Source organism: Rhipicephalus microplus, chromosome 8 (assembly GCF_043290135.1).
Source record: "Rhipicephalus microplus isolate Deutch F79 chromosome 8, USDA_Rmic, whole genome shotgun sequence".
In the NCBI taxonomy this organism is placed as follows: Eukaryota; Metazoa; Arthropoda; class Arachnida; order Ixodida; family Ixodidae; genus Rhipicephalus; species Rhipicephalus microplus.
In genome coordinates this window covers 16,763,778-16,781,531 of record NC_134707.1, presented here as the reverse complement: position 1 = coordinate 16,781,531, position 17,754 = coordinate 16,763,778, and the positions used below count along the sequence as shown (strand labels likewise).

General features: G+C 40.9%; 1 protein-coding gene across 3 annotated transcripts in view; it reads right to left on the bottom strand.

Annotated features, from left to right (window-relative positions):
- Nucleotides 1-224: 224 nt before the first annotated feature.
- Ptp10D (Protein tyrosine phosphatase 10D) overlaps nucleotides 225-17,754 on the bottom strand; it is a 168,889-nt gene continuing 151,359 nt past the window's right edge. For 2 of the 3 annotated variants that reach the window (XM_075871177.1, XM_037416307.2), the window contains 5 exons: nucleotides 17,083-17,340; nucleotides 15,877-16,025; nucleotides 11,545-11,680; nucleotides 10,994-11,099; nucleotides 225-5,760 (listed from right to left, as the gene is read on the bottom strand). In XM_075871177.1, coding sequence (XP_075727292.1) covers nucleotides 5,729-5,760; nucleotides 10,994-11,099; nucleotides 11,545-11,680; nucleotides 15,877-16,025; nucleotides 17,083-17,340 — 681 coding nt within the window. In that variant the 3' untranslated portion in view covers nucleotides 225-5,728. Of the gene's footprint in view, nucleotides 5,761-9,029; nucleotides 9,073-10,993; nucleotides 11,100-11,544; nucleotides 11,681-15,876; nucleotides 16,026-17,082; nucleotides 17,341-17,754 lie in introns of all 3 variants that reach the window. The other variant, XM_075871178.1, reaches the window with a different exon arrangement.

Here is a 17,754-nt window from a genome sequence, read left to right as displayed (position 1 = left end):
TATTGCGCGTAGTCAGGGCATGACAAACGGGGCTCATTACCCCCTCCCTTCTCCGAATTTTTTTCGCCATGACACAGCGAAAATCACCATTTCAAGGAGATACCCACGCGAAAAAAATTCCCGGCTATGTCCTAGAGTGCAAGTGGCAATTTAATCCTATAGTGCATGGCATGCTCAGTATACTTTTCTGTTCCTCACAAGAACCAATTAAATACACGCAAAGATAACTTAGCAATTCACTTTTATTGTTCATTCATTCCCATCTCGTATGCTTGCATTCGCTTGTCAAAGTATTCAACAGGTAACGGCCAGTATGAAATCTGAAACTTCACAAGGGGAACCTGGGCGAAATTTACAGTAGAAATGTAGAAGCCAGCAGACGTACTGCAAAAATGAGTGGAAAAGGTGAACTGAATGCAAATGAGGCTTAAAACTTAACAAAAATAATCAACATTTGTTAGGGCTACATTTGAAACACGAACAATGACAATGGGTGTAAAAACGTCTTCTTCATAGTCCTTCGAATGCGATTACAAAGAAGTGAGAAGAGTAAGAAGTGTATATCTTAGTGTTTCATTTCAACACTTATCTAATAACACAAGCTAAACTGCTCTGCCATTAGCTTTTCTAAACTGCCCAAAAACTCTGTCTTGTTCTCATGATAGAAAAACAAGAATATCTGAGCTTTAAACAGTTACAGTTGCAGCTAGTGTTGGCACTTGACAATTGGCTTTTGATTAAATGCTGTTTGACATCATTGATGAGCTTTCGAATCGTTCATATTACAGCACTCAGTAGCTCTTTCCAAGTCCTTCTTCTAATCATTGGCCAGTAGCGCAAGAATACCTCATGCATTATCAGACTATATGATCAGCCAAAACAATGAAGGCATCGACAAAAACTTTTGCAATAACTGCAGCACTGAGGACAAACAATTTTTGTATAAGTTGGACAGCAATGCTACCATACCCGTGATGTCCTTAATATATTAGCTCACGGCAGGTACCAGCATCTGAATTGCAAGGCGAATATTCTTTAGATACCCATGAGGATTTAGCAATAAAAGGTTGAAGACAGCAATTAAATCAACGGAAATTTTATATTAATATTTGTAAGAACCATTCTAGCAGATTTGAATACAATATTGTTTAGACAAAAGTGGTGTAGTAAGCTGGCTATAAAGGTGGTTGCGAGCTAGTTTTCTGGAGTTTGAGTTTACTTATCTCAGCTTCTTAAGCACACCATAAATACTGTAATAGTATGTGTTCCCAGCACCACTCAGATGTGGCTAAGTAGATCTCGACATATTTTTGAGATTACGATAATCTATCAAGATGCTATACAAACTATTTCATAGCCACCTCTTTCTAAAGACAAACAGTTGCAATCTGTCTAAGCAGATACATTTTTACACTATTTTAAACACTTCAGCTATAAATTTAACCTCGAGGCAGTACAGCATGATGTGAACTGCTCAAGGAAAGATTGTGCACATTTAATAGCGCCACATATTTCAAGACCTACTCCTGCTTCTAAATTTACCTATTACTAGCGTCACTTGGTTAGATTGTAAATGTACTTATAGCATCTGTAAAACAAACAACATTCTTCACTTTTTAATTGGAAGACATAGCAAACATCGTTTTTATAATTGCACTGCTCAGTGTATGTACAGTTGACTCACAACTTCATTACAACTGAAATGGACCAGCGGTCTTAGTTCGGATAATTTGACTACGGGTGACAAGGACTAGGAATTTACGTCCTTATCCCCATGCGAAGCAACAAAGCACAAAGTGTGGTGCAACTTATAGTTAACCAGACCATTCATTCGTGATTTGCATGAACTACAGCTGAGTTATGGTATTAAAGCATTATTAATGTAACGGGATGCCACAAGCCAGCATAATGTGCTTCTTGTTGTTTTAATCTATTTCAGTATCACGGATAAGTGGGCTAGTTGGTATTCGTTAATCTTATAACTGAATAAAGGTGTGCTCGCAGACACGGACACTAGAGCGAGATAATGAACACAACAAAGAGCCAAGCTTCTTGCTCTAGTGTTCGTGTCTGTGTGCGTGCCCTTATTCAGTTAAAGATCTTGTAATCTATATAGTTAGGTAAAAGTGGCATAGTTAAATTGAAATGGCTACCAGCTGCATTTTTTTATAATAACGGAACGTAACAAGCGTCAGTAATCAGCTGAGCACCAATGAGTCCCACAAAGTCATTGGAGCTTCCTCATATTGGAGTTCAATGACAGAGTCATTGAACAGTGTCATAAGAGGACTGTTTTTAAGATTGAGTAATCTAAGTTAACCCGAACCTGCAACTGGCAATATGCACACAGACTTGCTTTCAATTCTTATCCGTGCTTTCACAATACACGACTTATCAATAAGTGCTCTTGCATCAGGCATTGACTGACTGGAGTATGGATTATACAGCGCTGAAGGGAAAGTGCAAATGGAAAACCGAAAATCCCTAATCAACAATCAACTGACCGACTGAGACGGCAATGAATACAAATTTCAACTAAAGAGGGCCGGGTGTTGCTGTCATTGCCGATTCACGTCACCAGCATACCTGCCTGCGAAAAGTGCCAGTGTATATCTGATATAATCCAATACCTGTGTTTTCAGGAAGCAGCACAACAGCTCAGTCTTATACATTACTGATATCTTCAGACAGGGTCAAATATGCTGCACTGATGCTAAAGCACACTACTAGACCTGCCCCGAAACATACGGATTATGTGTGACACAAATTACTGTTTCTCTAATAAAGAGTGCCACTATATACATACAGCATTGAGAACACTTTAGAAAACAGCATATCAGCCGTTTTTCAACTTTAAAGTTCTCTTGAAAAACCTTTGACACCGGTCAGCTCCGTTAACTGCCATGTCTTACTTCAGAGAAACTCGGTGAAAACCTATCTTGAGGAAGAAGATAGGCTTCATGAAAAAAACATTTTAACCTGATGTGCTAAGCAAAGACGAGTAAACCTGAGATATAGGGAAAATATTTAAATGGGAAATCTTGACTTGCGAAGAAAGAGTACAAACGGATTACTATATTTTTTGTACATTTCAGAGAGGAATGCAGCGTTCCTTTGTAGCACAACAGAAAAGGCACGTACCTACATGCTGCGCCAAGGGCTGATAAGTATATAGATGAATAAAAGGGACTGGGCTATGTAACATTATGTACACGCAAGTACCTTCAAGGTAAACTACAAGTTATTTTCATTGCTTTCCATGCGTAATGAAAGTTGAAGCCCTCACATTTGAAAAAAAAAAATAACTTCAATATTCCTTCAAAAGAGGAAGAAATATAAAGAAAATAAGCAAACGAGTAACAAAGGCTGTGTCAATTTTAGCCGAGTTACAAAACAGAAAGGTTCAACAGTTCAAACAAAGGTGCCATATTATCGCTGTAGTTGTTTCATTTCTAGTTGTGTAGCAAATTTTCTCATGGCTGCCATTTAAACGATAACTCTCATCAAGAAAACTTTACAAACAACTGTCTACTTCATTTTTACTAGCTACCAAAACAACACACAGACGTATTTTGTGTGCTGTGCAACACACGAGACCGCAGGGGTGGGTGTAGCGATTGCTCTTGACAACATCAAAGTCTGCTGTTTGTTATTGAGATATACTACACTATCATTCGATTACTAACATATGCTAGTTTATTCTATCGTCTTGTTCATACCACCCTTTTTAATTTAGTAAGTCGAATAAGTGACTTCGTGGCGGCCCTTAGGGAGCGCTGGTTTCTCAAAAGCTTTTTAATATGATTGATAGTGAATTGTTGCCGAACTTAAATCTAGCAGGCCTATATGTGCATCCTCTTTTCTCTAGTCTCTGCAAAAGGAGTGAGAGATTATATACATGGTAGTTTTGCACACTTGAAAACACGACATTCCCAACAGATAGCCTATCATACAAGTCTACTGTACTTATTACATAAGCTCATTAGGTATTCTTGATATGTTAAAAACATGATTTGTGACATCAGCAGCATGTGCAATCGTTTCACAAGCATATGGGTGCCATGTCTCGCATTACTCGAGGTTGCACAAGGGCGTACCTCCTATCACTGAACTGCTGCCCACTGCTCATACTGCGAGAAAACACATGAAGTGCTGTGTTAAGAAGACTATTTCAGTAGGAAAAGTTGGAAACTTTAGTAGGCCAGCAGTTGCTTTGCCACGGCCAGAATACAGCCCACTGATCTGTGAGATCAACCTCTTTTCATAACTGAAAAAGCACACCAAAATATTATACTGTTATTGTCAATCGATTGTAGTTGCCATCACTTATTCACAATGCACAAAAATTATATTCATAAAAAGTTAGTTAAAGTTGAGCTCAAGTTTAGTCAGGGGATATTACATTGAATAAACTCTAGAAAACGGAGGGATACATAGTGTTGTCTCATTTCAGCATCGCTACACATCCACTTTTGAGACTGATAAAAAATTATATGTACCATTGCCGACAACATTTCCTTTAAATTACCTTTTAGAAGTTATCATCATGATGCCGTATTTATATTTAGCCGTGTAATTTATCTATTTTTACTCCAGTTGTAAAGTCGTATATCAATGTGTGAAAATTTTTTTATATAATTCTACCTGTGACGATGTTGAACGAGTCGGTGGCAAACTTTAGACGATGTAAAGATCAATCTTCCCCAAGAAGTGAATAACATACAGGGCAGCAGGTGCAGCAGAGTTTTTTAGAAAGATTTGTTTAAGCTCACAATGTTATTTTCAAGTGGAGGGCTCAAGTCAGTTTTCCTGAGTGTTCATAGACTCATCTTCCTCTCGATATGACGGTCTGAATTAGGCATATTGAAAATCTATGCATGAACACACGATACCATAGAACATGGTATCATTCACTGGAGAGATTCATAAATTATAATACTCACAATGAACACAACTGTTTAACATTCAGTTCTCTTATGATAGGCATCATCTTACACATCTTCACACACGTGAATTGTTTTAAAAATCGACACTAGTTTCAAAAAACAAGATTTATATGATGTTCTAACAAGGACAACATTTTTAATTCGATGGCATACTCTTCTCATCTTACCATTTCAAACACTTCTGCAAACAGCACTTCGAAGTGTGTGAAAGTTTTTAGATCACTTTTAGAATATCGTCAAAAGCATTGAGTATCTTGCCACTCGTCTACGTAACCTTTCGACATTCCAGTTGCCTTCAGCATTCACAGAGGGTCCTGCACACAATACTGTTGTATGCACTCAAAGTTCTGGCCCGTCAAAGATAAAGTTTAGCGATAAATTACTCGTTGTATTTACATGTACACACTCGAACACAAGCACAAAAAGAGTTCAGCCTTGAAGGATAGTGTGAAGATTCTCTTCCTTTCTTCGACATCACCTCCAAGGTCACAGCACTGTGAAAAAAAAATCGTGGGTGTATTTGCAGTCTGTATCACACACAGCACTGTTTTTTTGTTGTCCTTGGCTTGGCTACAAACTAACGAACACATCTTCAGGAATAGTTAACAGTAGGATGAGGGAGTGGTCATTATTGCTCCCGAGTCGACTGCAATATGGCAGCCAAGGGTCTATAGGCCAGGAAGTGAGTGAAGTCTAGAAGGAAACAACGTCGTCTTGGCTTGCGTATATCGCACGAACAAGTCGCCTTGCAGGAATCGTAATGGGGTTGCAGTTCAGGGAAGTCATATTCCAGATTCGGCTATCCCTTCGTCATCTAGAGAAAGAGGAAAAAAGAGAAAATGAAGCTCTTGTGTTTTTCTGAATGCAAAAGTAGTCTAGATGAGAGACGGTGATGCTTAAAAGCAAATAAATTGATATGCAATCAATCATTTTGGAAGAGGAATAGCAAACTCAGAGCTGGGACTGAGATCACTAAAAGTGAAAGTTACTGGCAACTAATTACAAATGTTTCCACATCTAATAAAAAATCAAATTACATAGCCAAATTTTAAATAATTCTTTTCACTGTTACTGCATGTTGGCACGATTGCATTTAGTAGACAGCACAGTTTTCTATAGGAAGTGGCGCAGTTTGCTTAACCTAAACAATATCTAAAATCTTTAATTTATGGCATATAGTACGTTAAAACATAGGTATGAAATCAAAGAGGGTCAGGTAGAGTGTTACAAACAATTATAACTGCGAAAAGTTGTGTTGATCGATCTTAGCGTTATATATGTGTCGCTATTGAAACAAAACTTGTTATTCCTTTTTAATTAAAAAATTTTGTTATCTGTCATTGTTCGCACAAGAAAATGAAGAAGCATAAAAAATACATGTCTGCATACATTGCAAATATAAGGATTGCAAAACAGGCAATGAGTTTTCTGAAGTTTACGAATATAATGTGTGGTCTAAAAGCTTTGGAAATGACAACTATGAAAAATACAATTATAATGGCCATGTACATCTTTATACCGCGTGCCTACATTTCCGTTTTCATGAGTACAGTCGATCATCTACATAAAACACTAATACAAGATATTATTGGAAACAGTGAAATGTTCAGTTTAACGAACTCAATGTCTTCCTCTGTGATAGCAGAGCGAAGCATAATGATAAGGAATTTTTCGGTGTGAGAAGCAACTTCCTTTTAAATTTGGCAGCACAGGATTACGGCGATATGCAGAAGACAACTTACCGCTACGATCGACTCTGTTACAAGCGAACTGCTCGGTATCGCGAAAGTGACAGAAACATCAAAGCACCAAAAACCGTTGGCACATGCTGCAGTGTCCCAATGCAAAATCATGCAAGCTTCTGTATCCACAACAGCAATCATCCACGACACAAGCACATACTTATATGAATAGGATACTGCTCATTTTCGCCATGCACTACGAATCATTACTTCGGGAGAATCAGCTACAATCATCGTGTCCCGAGCCCCTGATATACAGAACCACTCAATTGAATTTCTATGAATTGATGATCATATATACAGTGCAATAAAACACCTAAAAACATGAAGATGGTGTCACTATATTCTTCTTAATTTTGAGCATTTTTATTGCAGTGACTTGCTTGATGAAGGCAATCAAATATCCACCTACATAGTACTTGTGGCTTGCACATTAACCACGCTCCTATTTACGCCTCTATTTTAAACATCTGGTCTACACTACAAGTATGCAAATGTGTATGACCATATTGTGTCACATCAATACTGTCCAAACGAGTGACCAACACAGCTGTTATTTAAACGGTTTACAATACTGCTGTGACGCATCAGCGCAATTCTGTTCAGAATTCAACATACTTCAGTTATAATGTAGACAATCCATTGCGATATATTATTATCACCCTACCATGCTGCAAATTCTTGTTCTTCTTATTTCCTTTCTTCCTTCTACATGTATCGAATAATATCACTGCGGTGAATCAACACACCGTGCTGAGAATGTGTGGCTGATGTTTGGGATAATTGTGATAATATGAACATTGTCTCTGTGCCTAGGTACTGTTATGCATTGCTTTGCTTAGTGGAATTTAGCTGCAGTTATGTTTAGTGTATTTTTAGAATGATGTGTACAATAAAATGACGTATATGTATAGGTTGGTAACAGCACTTCTGTTATAATAAATAAAAAAAAGATTATATGGTATTTATATGTGCCACAAATATTAACTTGTGCAACATTGAGGTAGTGCTAAAAATGAAGTGAGCTGAAAGTCTACGTATAGGTGATCTGTCTTGCCCTCTTCAATCCATCATAGTTACATCTGTAAAAGATGGTACTGTATGAAACGTAGGTGGTAAAAATATTTTAGGCAAACTAAAATTCAGCCAGCAGTTCCAGTGTAAATCTAGCATGCATCTTGCATCATGCTTCACTTAACACAATTTGGGTGATGGGAGTGTAAGAGGGAGATCTGGGGTCATATCGCCAAACACCTCATGGCGATGCTTCGGCGTGACATTTTCACAGGGCCCATTACAACAACGGGCATTAATCGAAGTTGTGATGTTACTGAACATATGTTGTTGATGCCATAGAGTTTCCTAAATATACACCAGAGGGAACTCTTGCGCTGCTGTTTATGAGAGCTCAAACGCACTCGCTTTAGTGAGCACGGGAATTATGTGTAGTACATGTATCTGTCTGATCTTCGTACTTTGGGCTCTGTATGTTCGTGAGCCTTGGAGAACTTTTCTCCAAAACAAAAATCAGCAAATGCTCAGCAGCTGCACCTCACCACCTTAATTTTTTAAACTTACCATTTTAAATCGTATTCACCAAGTTAACCAAGTTCAAAAGGGCTCGTTTTTTCTTTCGAAACAAAATACAAAAAAGCCACGAGTTGGATACACCGCTCGCAAGTACGAAGACTAGGCAAATCCGTGTACTACCCATCATTTACATGGCTGCTGAACGATTGCAGTGTGAGGCCCTCTTAGTTCACTTTAGGAAACTCTATAGTCCATGCACCCGATGTGATGCGAAGATAGGAATAAGAGTGGATCTATCATCAAGTTTCTTTCATTGCACAGTACGATCCAATACCTCTAGGAAACGGACGTTTTGTCAGAAATATATTCACATATCTAGGTGTCAATGGACAGTGTTGAAAACTGCAGTGCGGATAGCATTTGTCGGGCACATTTCTTTCTTTCATGCACAAACCACTTAGTTAAACTTACTCAATTTGATATGACTCAGGGACATATGTATTTCTGACGTTGTTACTATTGTTAATAACGAATAAAATTTTTAGATACTAAGTACTAATAATTAAAAACAATATAATAAACAGAGTGCACACCAGACATGCCAGGACAAAGGGAACTTTCTGTTGCCACAATAAAAAAATAGCCTCGTACGTTGCCTCACAGGAAAGTGAAAGAGCCTGAAAGCATCGCCATAGACATGGGTTCAGAATATGACACCGGATTCGAGCATGTTTCGGGATGCAGGTATTGGAAAGTAAACTTGCAGGCTATTCGGGAGGAGGCAGTCTAGAAAGATCGCGAGAATAGATACCGTGTTTTGCAGAGCTACAGAGCGGCGGGCTAATAGCTTCGGGCTGAAAATAAAGAGAGAGGAACAAAGAGGGAGAAAGGACATCACAGCAGCTAAGTATGTATGAAGCCAACATAAATGCGTGAATTCTCACTTTACCAGAAATGCAGGGTGCTTTTTTTTCAATAGTCAGAAAAAAACTGTACAAAAGTGGTCCTCAAACTGTACCGCATTAACTAGTTTATTTAACAAACAATAGAAAAAAAAATTCTGGCTTGGGAACTATGCATTCTTTCCCTATTCATTTTGATTAAATCTAGAAGGCAATGATAAAGATCATTTGGGTGCCCAGTATTGGTAAATTAGGCAGTATTCATGCTTAATATGCAGAAAGTTCTAAAAGGCAGTATATAGAGATGATTAATCAAACAAACTTAAACACAAGTGCATAAATGATGTTCACAATCAATTCATTTTGTTTTCAGCACACTGTGTTTAATTCTTTTGGTATACGTCAAGTTATTCATCCACTAAGATGGACATGGCTTTGAGAACGTATTTCGACGTGTGATCCCAAACTCCCAGTATTAGTGCATGCAATCTGGCTCGTACTAGCAGCCCAAAGTTTTCAGTAGTTGCCTCCGGCCAAGATCGCGGTGTGCCAGATGCATCATACAACAAAATCGCAACTGTGGCGAGGATAAATGTAATGAACCACAATAAATTGCAGCCTCTATAGATTAAGCTTGAAGCTGCTTTCTTAAACTTATTCCTCAATTCTGAGCAATACGGATCATCAGTGAAATGCTGACACATGCTGCACTCATAAGTGCAATTTAAACTGACACTACATGCGTGACACATTCTGTTTCCATCTTCCGGATCACAGAAGCTCGCTTTATACCATTTATACCAATGTCATCGTGAACAGGCAGGGCTCATATATATGACTTCACAATTTGGTCAGTGGCAGTAAGCAACACACTTAGTCAGCAGGTAGTGGAATGAAGCTGCAAACAAGGGCATAGGTAATCTCATAATGTCACACAGGTGTTAAGAAAGTAGATAAAATTTTGCAGGAGAAGGTTATGATAATCAAAAATCTGAAATCATACTGATATAGCATTACCTCAAAGGCAGTTTTCTATCCACATGTTAAAAAATATTTGACGTAGTACACCACTACTACTTTAAAACTTGTACTACATGGTGCACGTTCACTGAACAACTTCCAAATCCTCAATTGTGCAAATTATTTTTTTTGTGCCCATTGCTTTTCATTATCCTTATCAAGAAGAACCCTACCCACTGCATTGAACGTGCATTGAAAACAGTATCAACCTAGAGAACCGAACCAGCTAGCAGACATGTCTAGGTGTGCCGACATGTTGCGACAGCCTGGTTCTACAATTCGTAGTGTAGCATAATTACACAATGAACGAGGTGCTATTAGATTTTATCGGTTCACAAAACAAAACAACTCAATTTCGTGCAAATTTTCCTAGTGAATACTTGGCACTACAAAGTTTATTAGCAAATTGTTTCATTATGAGTTTTCTGCTTAGAAGTCAAAACAGTCCTGCATGGACAGCTTTGTGAAATGACAGTACGCACTACAATTTGTGGAGCAAATAATCATTACTACATGGCAAAGTTGAGATTGTTTTCATCTTGCTTTGAAGGAAGACAAAAGAAAGTTTCATTTGGGTAGGTTAAGAAGGTTTTACTACTTGTGCAGGTAAGCACCCACTACTATGACACTGCGCCAACTTTTCATGACAATGCTTCTTTATTAACTTTTCTTGCAGAAATTTTACCAGGAAAAGGAAACTTGAGTAGTTATTATTTGTTATGCTTTTCAAAACCTACCATGCAAGATAAAATCTGTACATTATTTATAGCACACTTTATTTGCATAAATGTTGCACTTTCAGCCTCTGTACAACTTACAATTTGCATGCTTGAGCATGCAGCAATCTACTTACCCTCAAAACCTTGGTTGTCATGCGCTTCGGGTCGTGGAGAGTCTAAAACGTCTTCTTTTCCTTCAAGAACGCACATCAGGCACTGATGGATGCAGATGTACTGTTGCTGCAAAGTGATAACACGAAACATTGTCTTTCCTTCTCATATCTATAATGCTTATAAAGACCGGATTGTTCCCTATTTATTTGACTTAAGAGCAACTCTGAGCCAGTAAAAATCCTATGAAGCGATTTCAAGAATCTGTTTATCAGTTTTCTTCAATGTTATAGCCTGGTGCTTTTTGGAAACACACAGGGCTTAGCTTCTTTTTGTGATAATGTATTCCTAACGAGAGGTTACAAGTCCAATGAAAGAAACTAAAAATTGATGCCCTTCAAACAACGGGTACCAGAGTATGAAATGCCACAGTTTTTGCAGTATCAGAATGTACAATAGGTACCCAACAATACTGTGCCATTGCTATTTTACAGCAACAATTCAAAATTTTAATATTGGCTCTGTTCAGCTGGTATTTATGATTTGAAAGTCACCACGGCATGGGCCACCTTACCTCATTCTGGACCATCCAGACCCGCTCGCGACGCATTTCGTAGACAATTCCGAAGATGTCCACCGAGTCATACTTGCGCAGGCCTTGTAGAATCCGGTCCAGCGCAATAAACGTGCCGGAACGACCGACGCCGGCACTAGAGAAAAAAAAGTGAACTTCACTCATCAAAGTCTCTCTAGATGTTTCATACATGCCTCGACCAACTGTCACAATGCTTTTTTTTTTTCAATTAGGCTATCCTTGTCTAATATGCTATCGTTGACATTATAGTAGTAGTAGTAGTAGTAAAAAGGTAACCCAGAAATGAATAATTCAAAATGATAATGATAACTTTTATTACCTAGTCACCGTAATCATAATCACAGCTTCGCAGTCTGGAAGTTCTAACCGTGCAGAACTACCTGAATTTCTTTTTCAATTTTTAAGTTACTTCAAGGAGGTTATTTGTAAGTAGAAGTGCATTTGTTATTGCAAGAAGCTCCCCGCCCTAAAATTGTTCACTGTCAGAGAGACTTCCCATAAAATAATAACCATAAAGTCACTTAGACCCTTAATGACCTTGCAAAGGCTGGTAAAGTTTGTAGCTGTGTATTTTAGATTTCCAAAAATAATTTCATTGCGATAATAAATGAATGACACCATTCAGTGGCTATGGACAGACAGTTAAAATATTGAGATGTAAAAGCAACCAGCCGTTCAACTAATACAAAGAATTGCAACAACCTTAATGATGTCAATCAAACTGATAGAAAATAGAATGCACTAAAGTCTCACATTGACAAAATTGACATTTTCAGATATAGTTTTAGCAACGAATGCTGCCTACATAATTCTGATACAATATTTTACAATATCCAGTGATCTTGAACACTGAAAGCTATCGTGCTTGCTACAAAACTGGACAAATTGTTCAATGCAAATTAATTAGCAAAGTGATTTTTGCACTTCAACTGAAAGGTGATCTTTGCGAGCTACCCCACATAACCCTATAGCTAAGTTAGAATATGGCCATCTCTCGTATGAGTTTCTTTTTTCAAAGAATCTACAGTCGCATTTTGCATAACAAAGTCCACTAGAACAAAATTTATGCTACAGCGAATAATTTTCTATTCTCCGGAAGCCACGCATAAAAAAGAATTTGTAAAAATGTCTCGTCACAGCAAATACTTTTCCTGGGTTCTTCCGCATCAACAAACTATTCAAGAGTACTACCACATAAGTAAAAGGAGCTCGCCTAGGATTGTGGCTAAATGCTGCTATTAACTTGGCTATTTCTGAAGGACTCGTGACTCAAATTGGTGCGGCCACATCGCAACACCCATGACGTCATTGGAGACACGCTTTCTGCCATCCCGCGCAGATCGCGGCAGATTTTTTTTAGGGGCAAAGCTCCTTGAGGCGAGGGTCGGTACATCTTGTGATGTATGTAGTTGTAGTAGTAAATAGCCACTTCTAGTTCAGTTCTTGCAGTGTTCACTAGATTGCGGTACTTGTAGCTGATAAAAACATGCGAGATGTTATAATAGGAATGATGTAACATACAGCGTGTGTCATTGGTGGAAGGCAATCGTTCCATTTAGTGTAGCGGCATACGCTAGGGAAAGCGTTGTAACAAAATTTGTTCGCTGTTGGCGTGTGCTTGGAGTCGCCGGACGGACAAGGCTGCAGAGCGGCGGGCGCGCAAGGCGGCGGTAGCACGTGCTCGCAGACAGAGTCCCGATGTGCGAGCCCGCGAGGTTGAAGCAGGCTGTGAAGCTGCGCGCTGCCGCCGCCAAAATAATAAGATTCTGCCATATGATAGCGGGAGGACCAAGCGGAACAATATACATACACAGTGTTTCTCACGTCTTTAAATGAAGATCGACTGGGCAAATTACACGGAAGATTTACGATTTACTGATGATTCCCTCCAGAGCTATGCCCACTCATCATCATTCACCCTGTGGAAATGCTGTGATTTTTCTCTATTAAAATAATCGGTGACAGATCGCCAATCAACCATGATGCTGCCAGTGGATTTGATGCACGAGCAAGCCACAATAGAACCGTTTCATAACTTGCGCCATGTTTTGACGCTGAGCTCAAACCAAAACTACCACACCTATTCATTATAGTCCTGCCATCATGAATGACAACCATGGCGCTATGAAGGCCCATGCGCGGTCAGCGCACCTTGCTCAAGCGTAACTACATTTTGCCGTAACCGCTTGCAAACACAAATGGGGTTGTGACGACTCGATCATGAGTCACCACGAAAGTACTCGCACATCCAACGCGCACCAGCTTAAATAATCCTGCTTGCAAAAACATTTTTTGGCAAAAACATTTTGCGTGTTTATATAATAAATAAGAAAACAAGTACGTGTTTTTACTATGTACAGTCGAGCTCACCTATAATGAACTTGAGCGTGATGCGGCATTCGTTCGCTGTATCCCGAAGTTCGTAGTAAATAAAAAACAGCTTTTAAAAAAAAGTTTCGAGTGAAAACACAAACTTTTTATGCGCCAAAAAGTCCGTGATGCACGTGTTTCGAATAGTAGAAGCGATAAGGGGGATCTCGAGTGAATTTAAAACGGCAGGGTGCTTCATTCGCCGGGGCCCGTGGCAAAAGCTGCATAAGGCACTGACTCCAAAGTTTCATCGTTCTCGCAATCCGATTCCTCCAAATCGCTCTCGCCACGTACTTTATTCACAATGCCCTAATTCGTGCACGGTTCCACAGTGTCGGCATCATAATCGGCCGTAATTAAACCATCGCAACAGATGTCCCACCCACTCTCCCAGGTCAGAGTCGCCGACGCGCTGCCACAAATCGCCGCCACAGTGGTTTTGTTCGGAAGCTTCAGGCTCGGCATCGGGCCCGACGTCGACGAAGTCGGTTTCGCGAAAACAATTTCGCGAGGCCCCCCACGAAATATTCACCATCTCCACTGTTGAATACCGGGATGCCCGAAGCGGCAGGTTGGCTTCCAGGTGGTCAACAGCTATGAGCAAGTGCTCCGCAAGGCGGTTATGCTCAAGCCAAGCGGACACACTTTCGACATTTTGTTGAGCGGCAGGTAAAAAAAAAGCGTGCTAGTCCTCTCGTGGGCCATCATTACTACACACGCACACCAAGAGCGAGCAAGACACGCACACGCGACACACATGCCAGAGCTCGTGGAACAGCTCTGGGCCCATTTCCAGTCAGAAAACGAAACTAATTCGAACCAGTGTGGCAGGCATCGTGGAGCGGTGGAGACGGGCAAAGGGGTTGTGATCAAGAGAGGAGAGCAGGTTTGCGAGAGAAGGGCAAGGAGTTGCAATAAAAAGAGGGGAGGATGCGGCGGGAGGGTGACCTTGAAAACCAAAACACACGGGAAGGAGGCAGGTTGGGTAGCTTGCTAGAAAGGTCCGCGAAACTCACACATAGAAAAACTCAGAAAGAGTGCATGTCCGCCTGAATTGGTGCACGCCGCAGTGTTCGAAGAATCGGCGGCCGTGGTCAAAAAATCATTTCGTTGCGCTGGCGGGTTTTTCGGGGCCTCACGAACTTCAATATTTCACGATTCGTTCCGCGCGAGTCAACAGCCGTTTTCGCGCTTCCACACGCGTGCGCAAGGCATGCTGAGTCGAGTGCGAAGTGAGCGAGAACAAGTCCTAAACATGAAACGAATCTCAAATTATCAGAGTCAGTGGGGTAGCGTACGTGCGTGCACTAAACGGACACTATCAGATACAGTCAGTGGCTGATGATGTTTGCAAATGGTCTGGTCACTCCAGGCCGGCGACGTCAACGACAGTACCAGCGATCAAAAACGGGGTCGATGGCAGTGTGAAAACACTGGCCTCGTCTGGCGATTCGGAATGCTCAGAGTAGCGGGGGGACAAAGGACGGAGGGGTGCGTAACAAAAGCGGTCAGGGAGAGCGGCAACTAAAGGGGCGTGGAGGCAGGGTCGGCGTTTAACAATAAGAATGCATTGGCACCTCACAAATGCCTGATGGGTGGTCGAAATTGGTTTCCCGGGAAGTCGGCAGACCGCTGACTCCGTTTGCTATAACCGATCAGCGGTGCTCGGAGACGTTCGTTGTAAGTGCGATTTTGTGCCATTGAACAAATGTATATTTTCATGGTCACACGGATATTGTTCGTTTTAAGGGAAAGTTCGTTTTTAAGTGGGGCCGGTATATGTGGGCTCGACTGTGTAATAATGAGTAAAGATCGATAAAACAACTGTTAATGGGCATAGTAACCCAAGGCAATTCTGAATGTGCAGCAGTGCTACACAACTTTTTACACGTAACCAAAAATGCTTGCGCAATCAAATCATCGCTTGAAAGTATCAATCACCTGCAGTGGACGACGATGGGCTTGGTGTCAGGAATGACCCTTTCCCTAAATGCTCGGACAAATTTCACCAGCGTTTGCGGCGGGTCGGGCACCCCAAAGTCCGGCCACGTTGTGAAGTGAAAGTGTCTGACTATTCGGGATTGGTCTCCCTGCAAACAAAACAGGAAATGCTCAGTGATCTTTCAATCATAAAACCATGGAGTACAGGAGCTCAAAACAGGATGAACACTGAAGTGTATGTTCCAACACGTCAGTGGCCAACTCTCATGTTTAGAACGACGGAGTGTCATGCTCAGAACTGCACGAGCGACATCTGTAGTCGTATATGTGCCAAATCTGAGCATGCGTGGTGCTAACGCGTCGGCACGCTTGCTTTGCTTTTTTTTTTCGTGTTTATTACCACGGATTCAACCACTGCTTTTGCAGTCGAAAACAATCTGAATGATATCAGGCAAAAAAAAAAAAGTGGCTAGGAACATAACAGCACGATTCTCGAGATGATACGATACAAAGAAACGACATTGTGTTCACGAGGCTGCGTTACAAGTTTGTACCGGTATTAGCAGAGCTATTACTCTAAAATAAAACTTGTCAGTGTGCCCGTAATATGCCCACAGAACTGTTACAACTTAACTTCGTGGCAGTGCGTATTTTCCCTGAATAGGCATTTCTATGACAAAGTGGCTACAAGTTATAGAGTGAAAGTGCCTTTCCAGGTGATTTACATGCAGTAAACTATGCTAAATCATCCATTTCGAATACCTATAAATTTAAAAAATACTGTATTGATGAATATGCGCTGCGCTTGAATGTTCACACAGGCTTAGAAGTATTTTGGCGAATATAATAGGGATTTTAGAAGAGTAGAAGTGTGGGCCAGTCGCTGACACATACTTTATGAAAGGAAGCACAATAAATGGGACAACGAAAGAAGAGACACACACGACGAAGCGCTACCCTCAACGCTGAGCACTGAATGACACCGGGCAAAGAGCTCCCAGTCACACTGACAGTGTGGCTGGTAGGGCTTTGTCCGGTGTGTCTTTTATTTTGTTGTCTTGTTCATTGCACTTCGTTCAGTGTTCAGCGTGGTCGGTAGCGCTTCGACATGTATATCTCTCCTTTTGTTGTCCCATTCATTGCGCTTCATTTCATCAAGTGTATATATAGATTGATAGTCATCATACAAGTTGACGCGCTGCTTACCCGAGAAACCTTGAATTCCGAGATGGTCCAGTCGGGGTACTGCGACTCATTGAGTATGGTGACCTGTATGTCGCCGTAGTAGACGGGCTGCGTGTCGAAAGGCCAGTAGTGGTCGCACTTTTCGCGCCCTTTCTCTATGCACCGCGTCAGCATGACGATGGCACGGCAGTTCTGCTCCCACACCATGCGCCACATGTCGTCGCGCGTGCTGTGCAGTGGGCCCTGGGTCACGATGAACTCGCGGGGAGAGTTGAAGCCCTGCACGATGACGCCGCAGGGGGAAAAAGCATTAGCAATGTTACACTGAGCAGTAGAGAGAAGTGCACACAGGGGAGAGAAGAAACGGTAGAGAAGAAAGGGCAGGGAAGTTAACCAGCCTAGAAAAGCTGGTTTGCTTCCCTACGCATGGAAATGGAAAGATAAAAAGAGGGAGAAGAATTAGTCAGAAGAGAGACGAATACTGCCAACATGCAGTCGGTAAAGGTGCACACAAGAAGAGGTGGAAAAGCTATAGGGCGGAGATCTTCGAAATTTTCATTTGCGTACAGCCATCATCATTTCTAATCTGCTTCCGGGCAGCGCTTGCGGAATAAAATGGTTTGCAAGTGCCGTTTGACCATTCTATTCCCCGACTTCTTCCTCCAAGTAAATGACACACGTTCGTCCCATAAG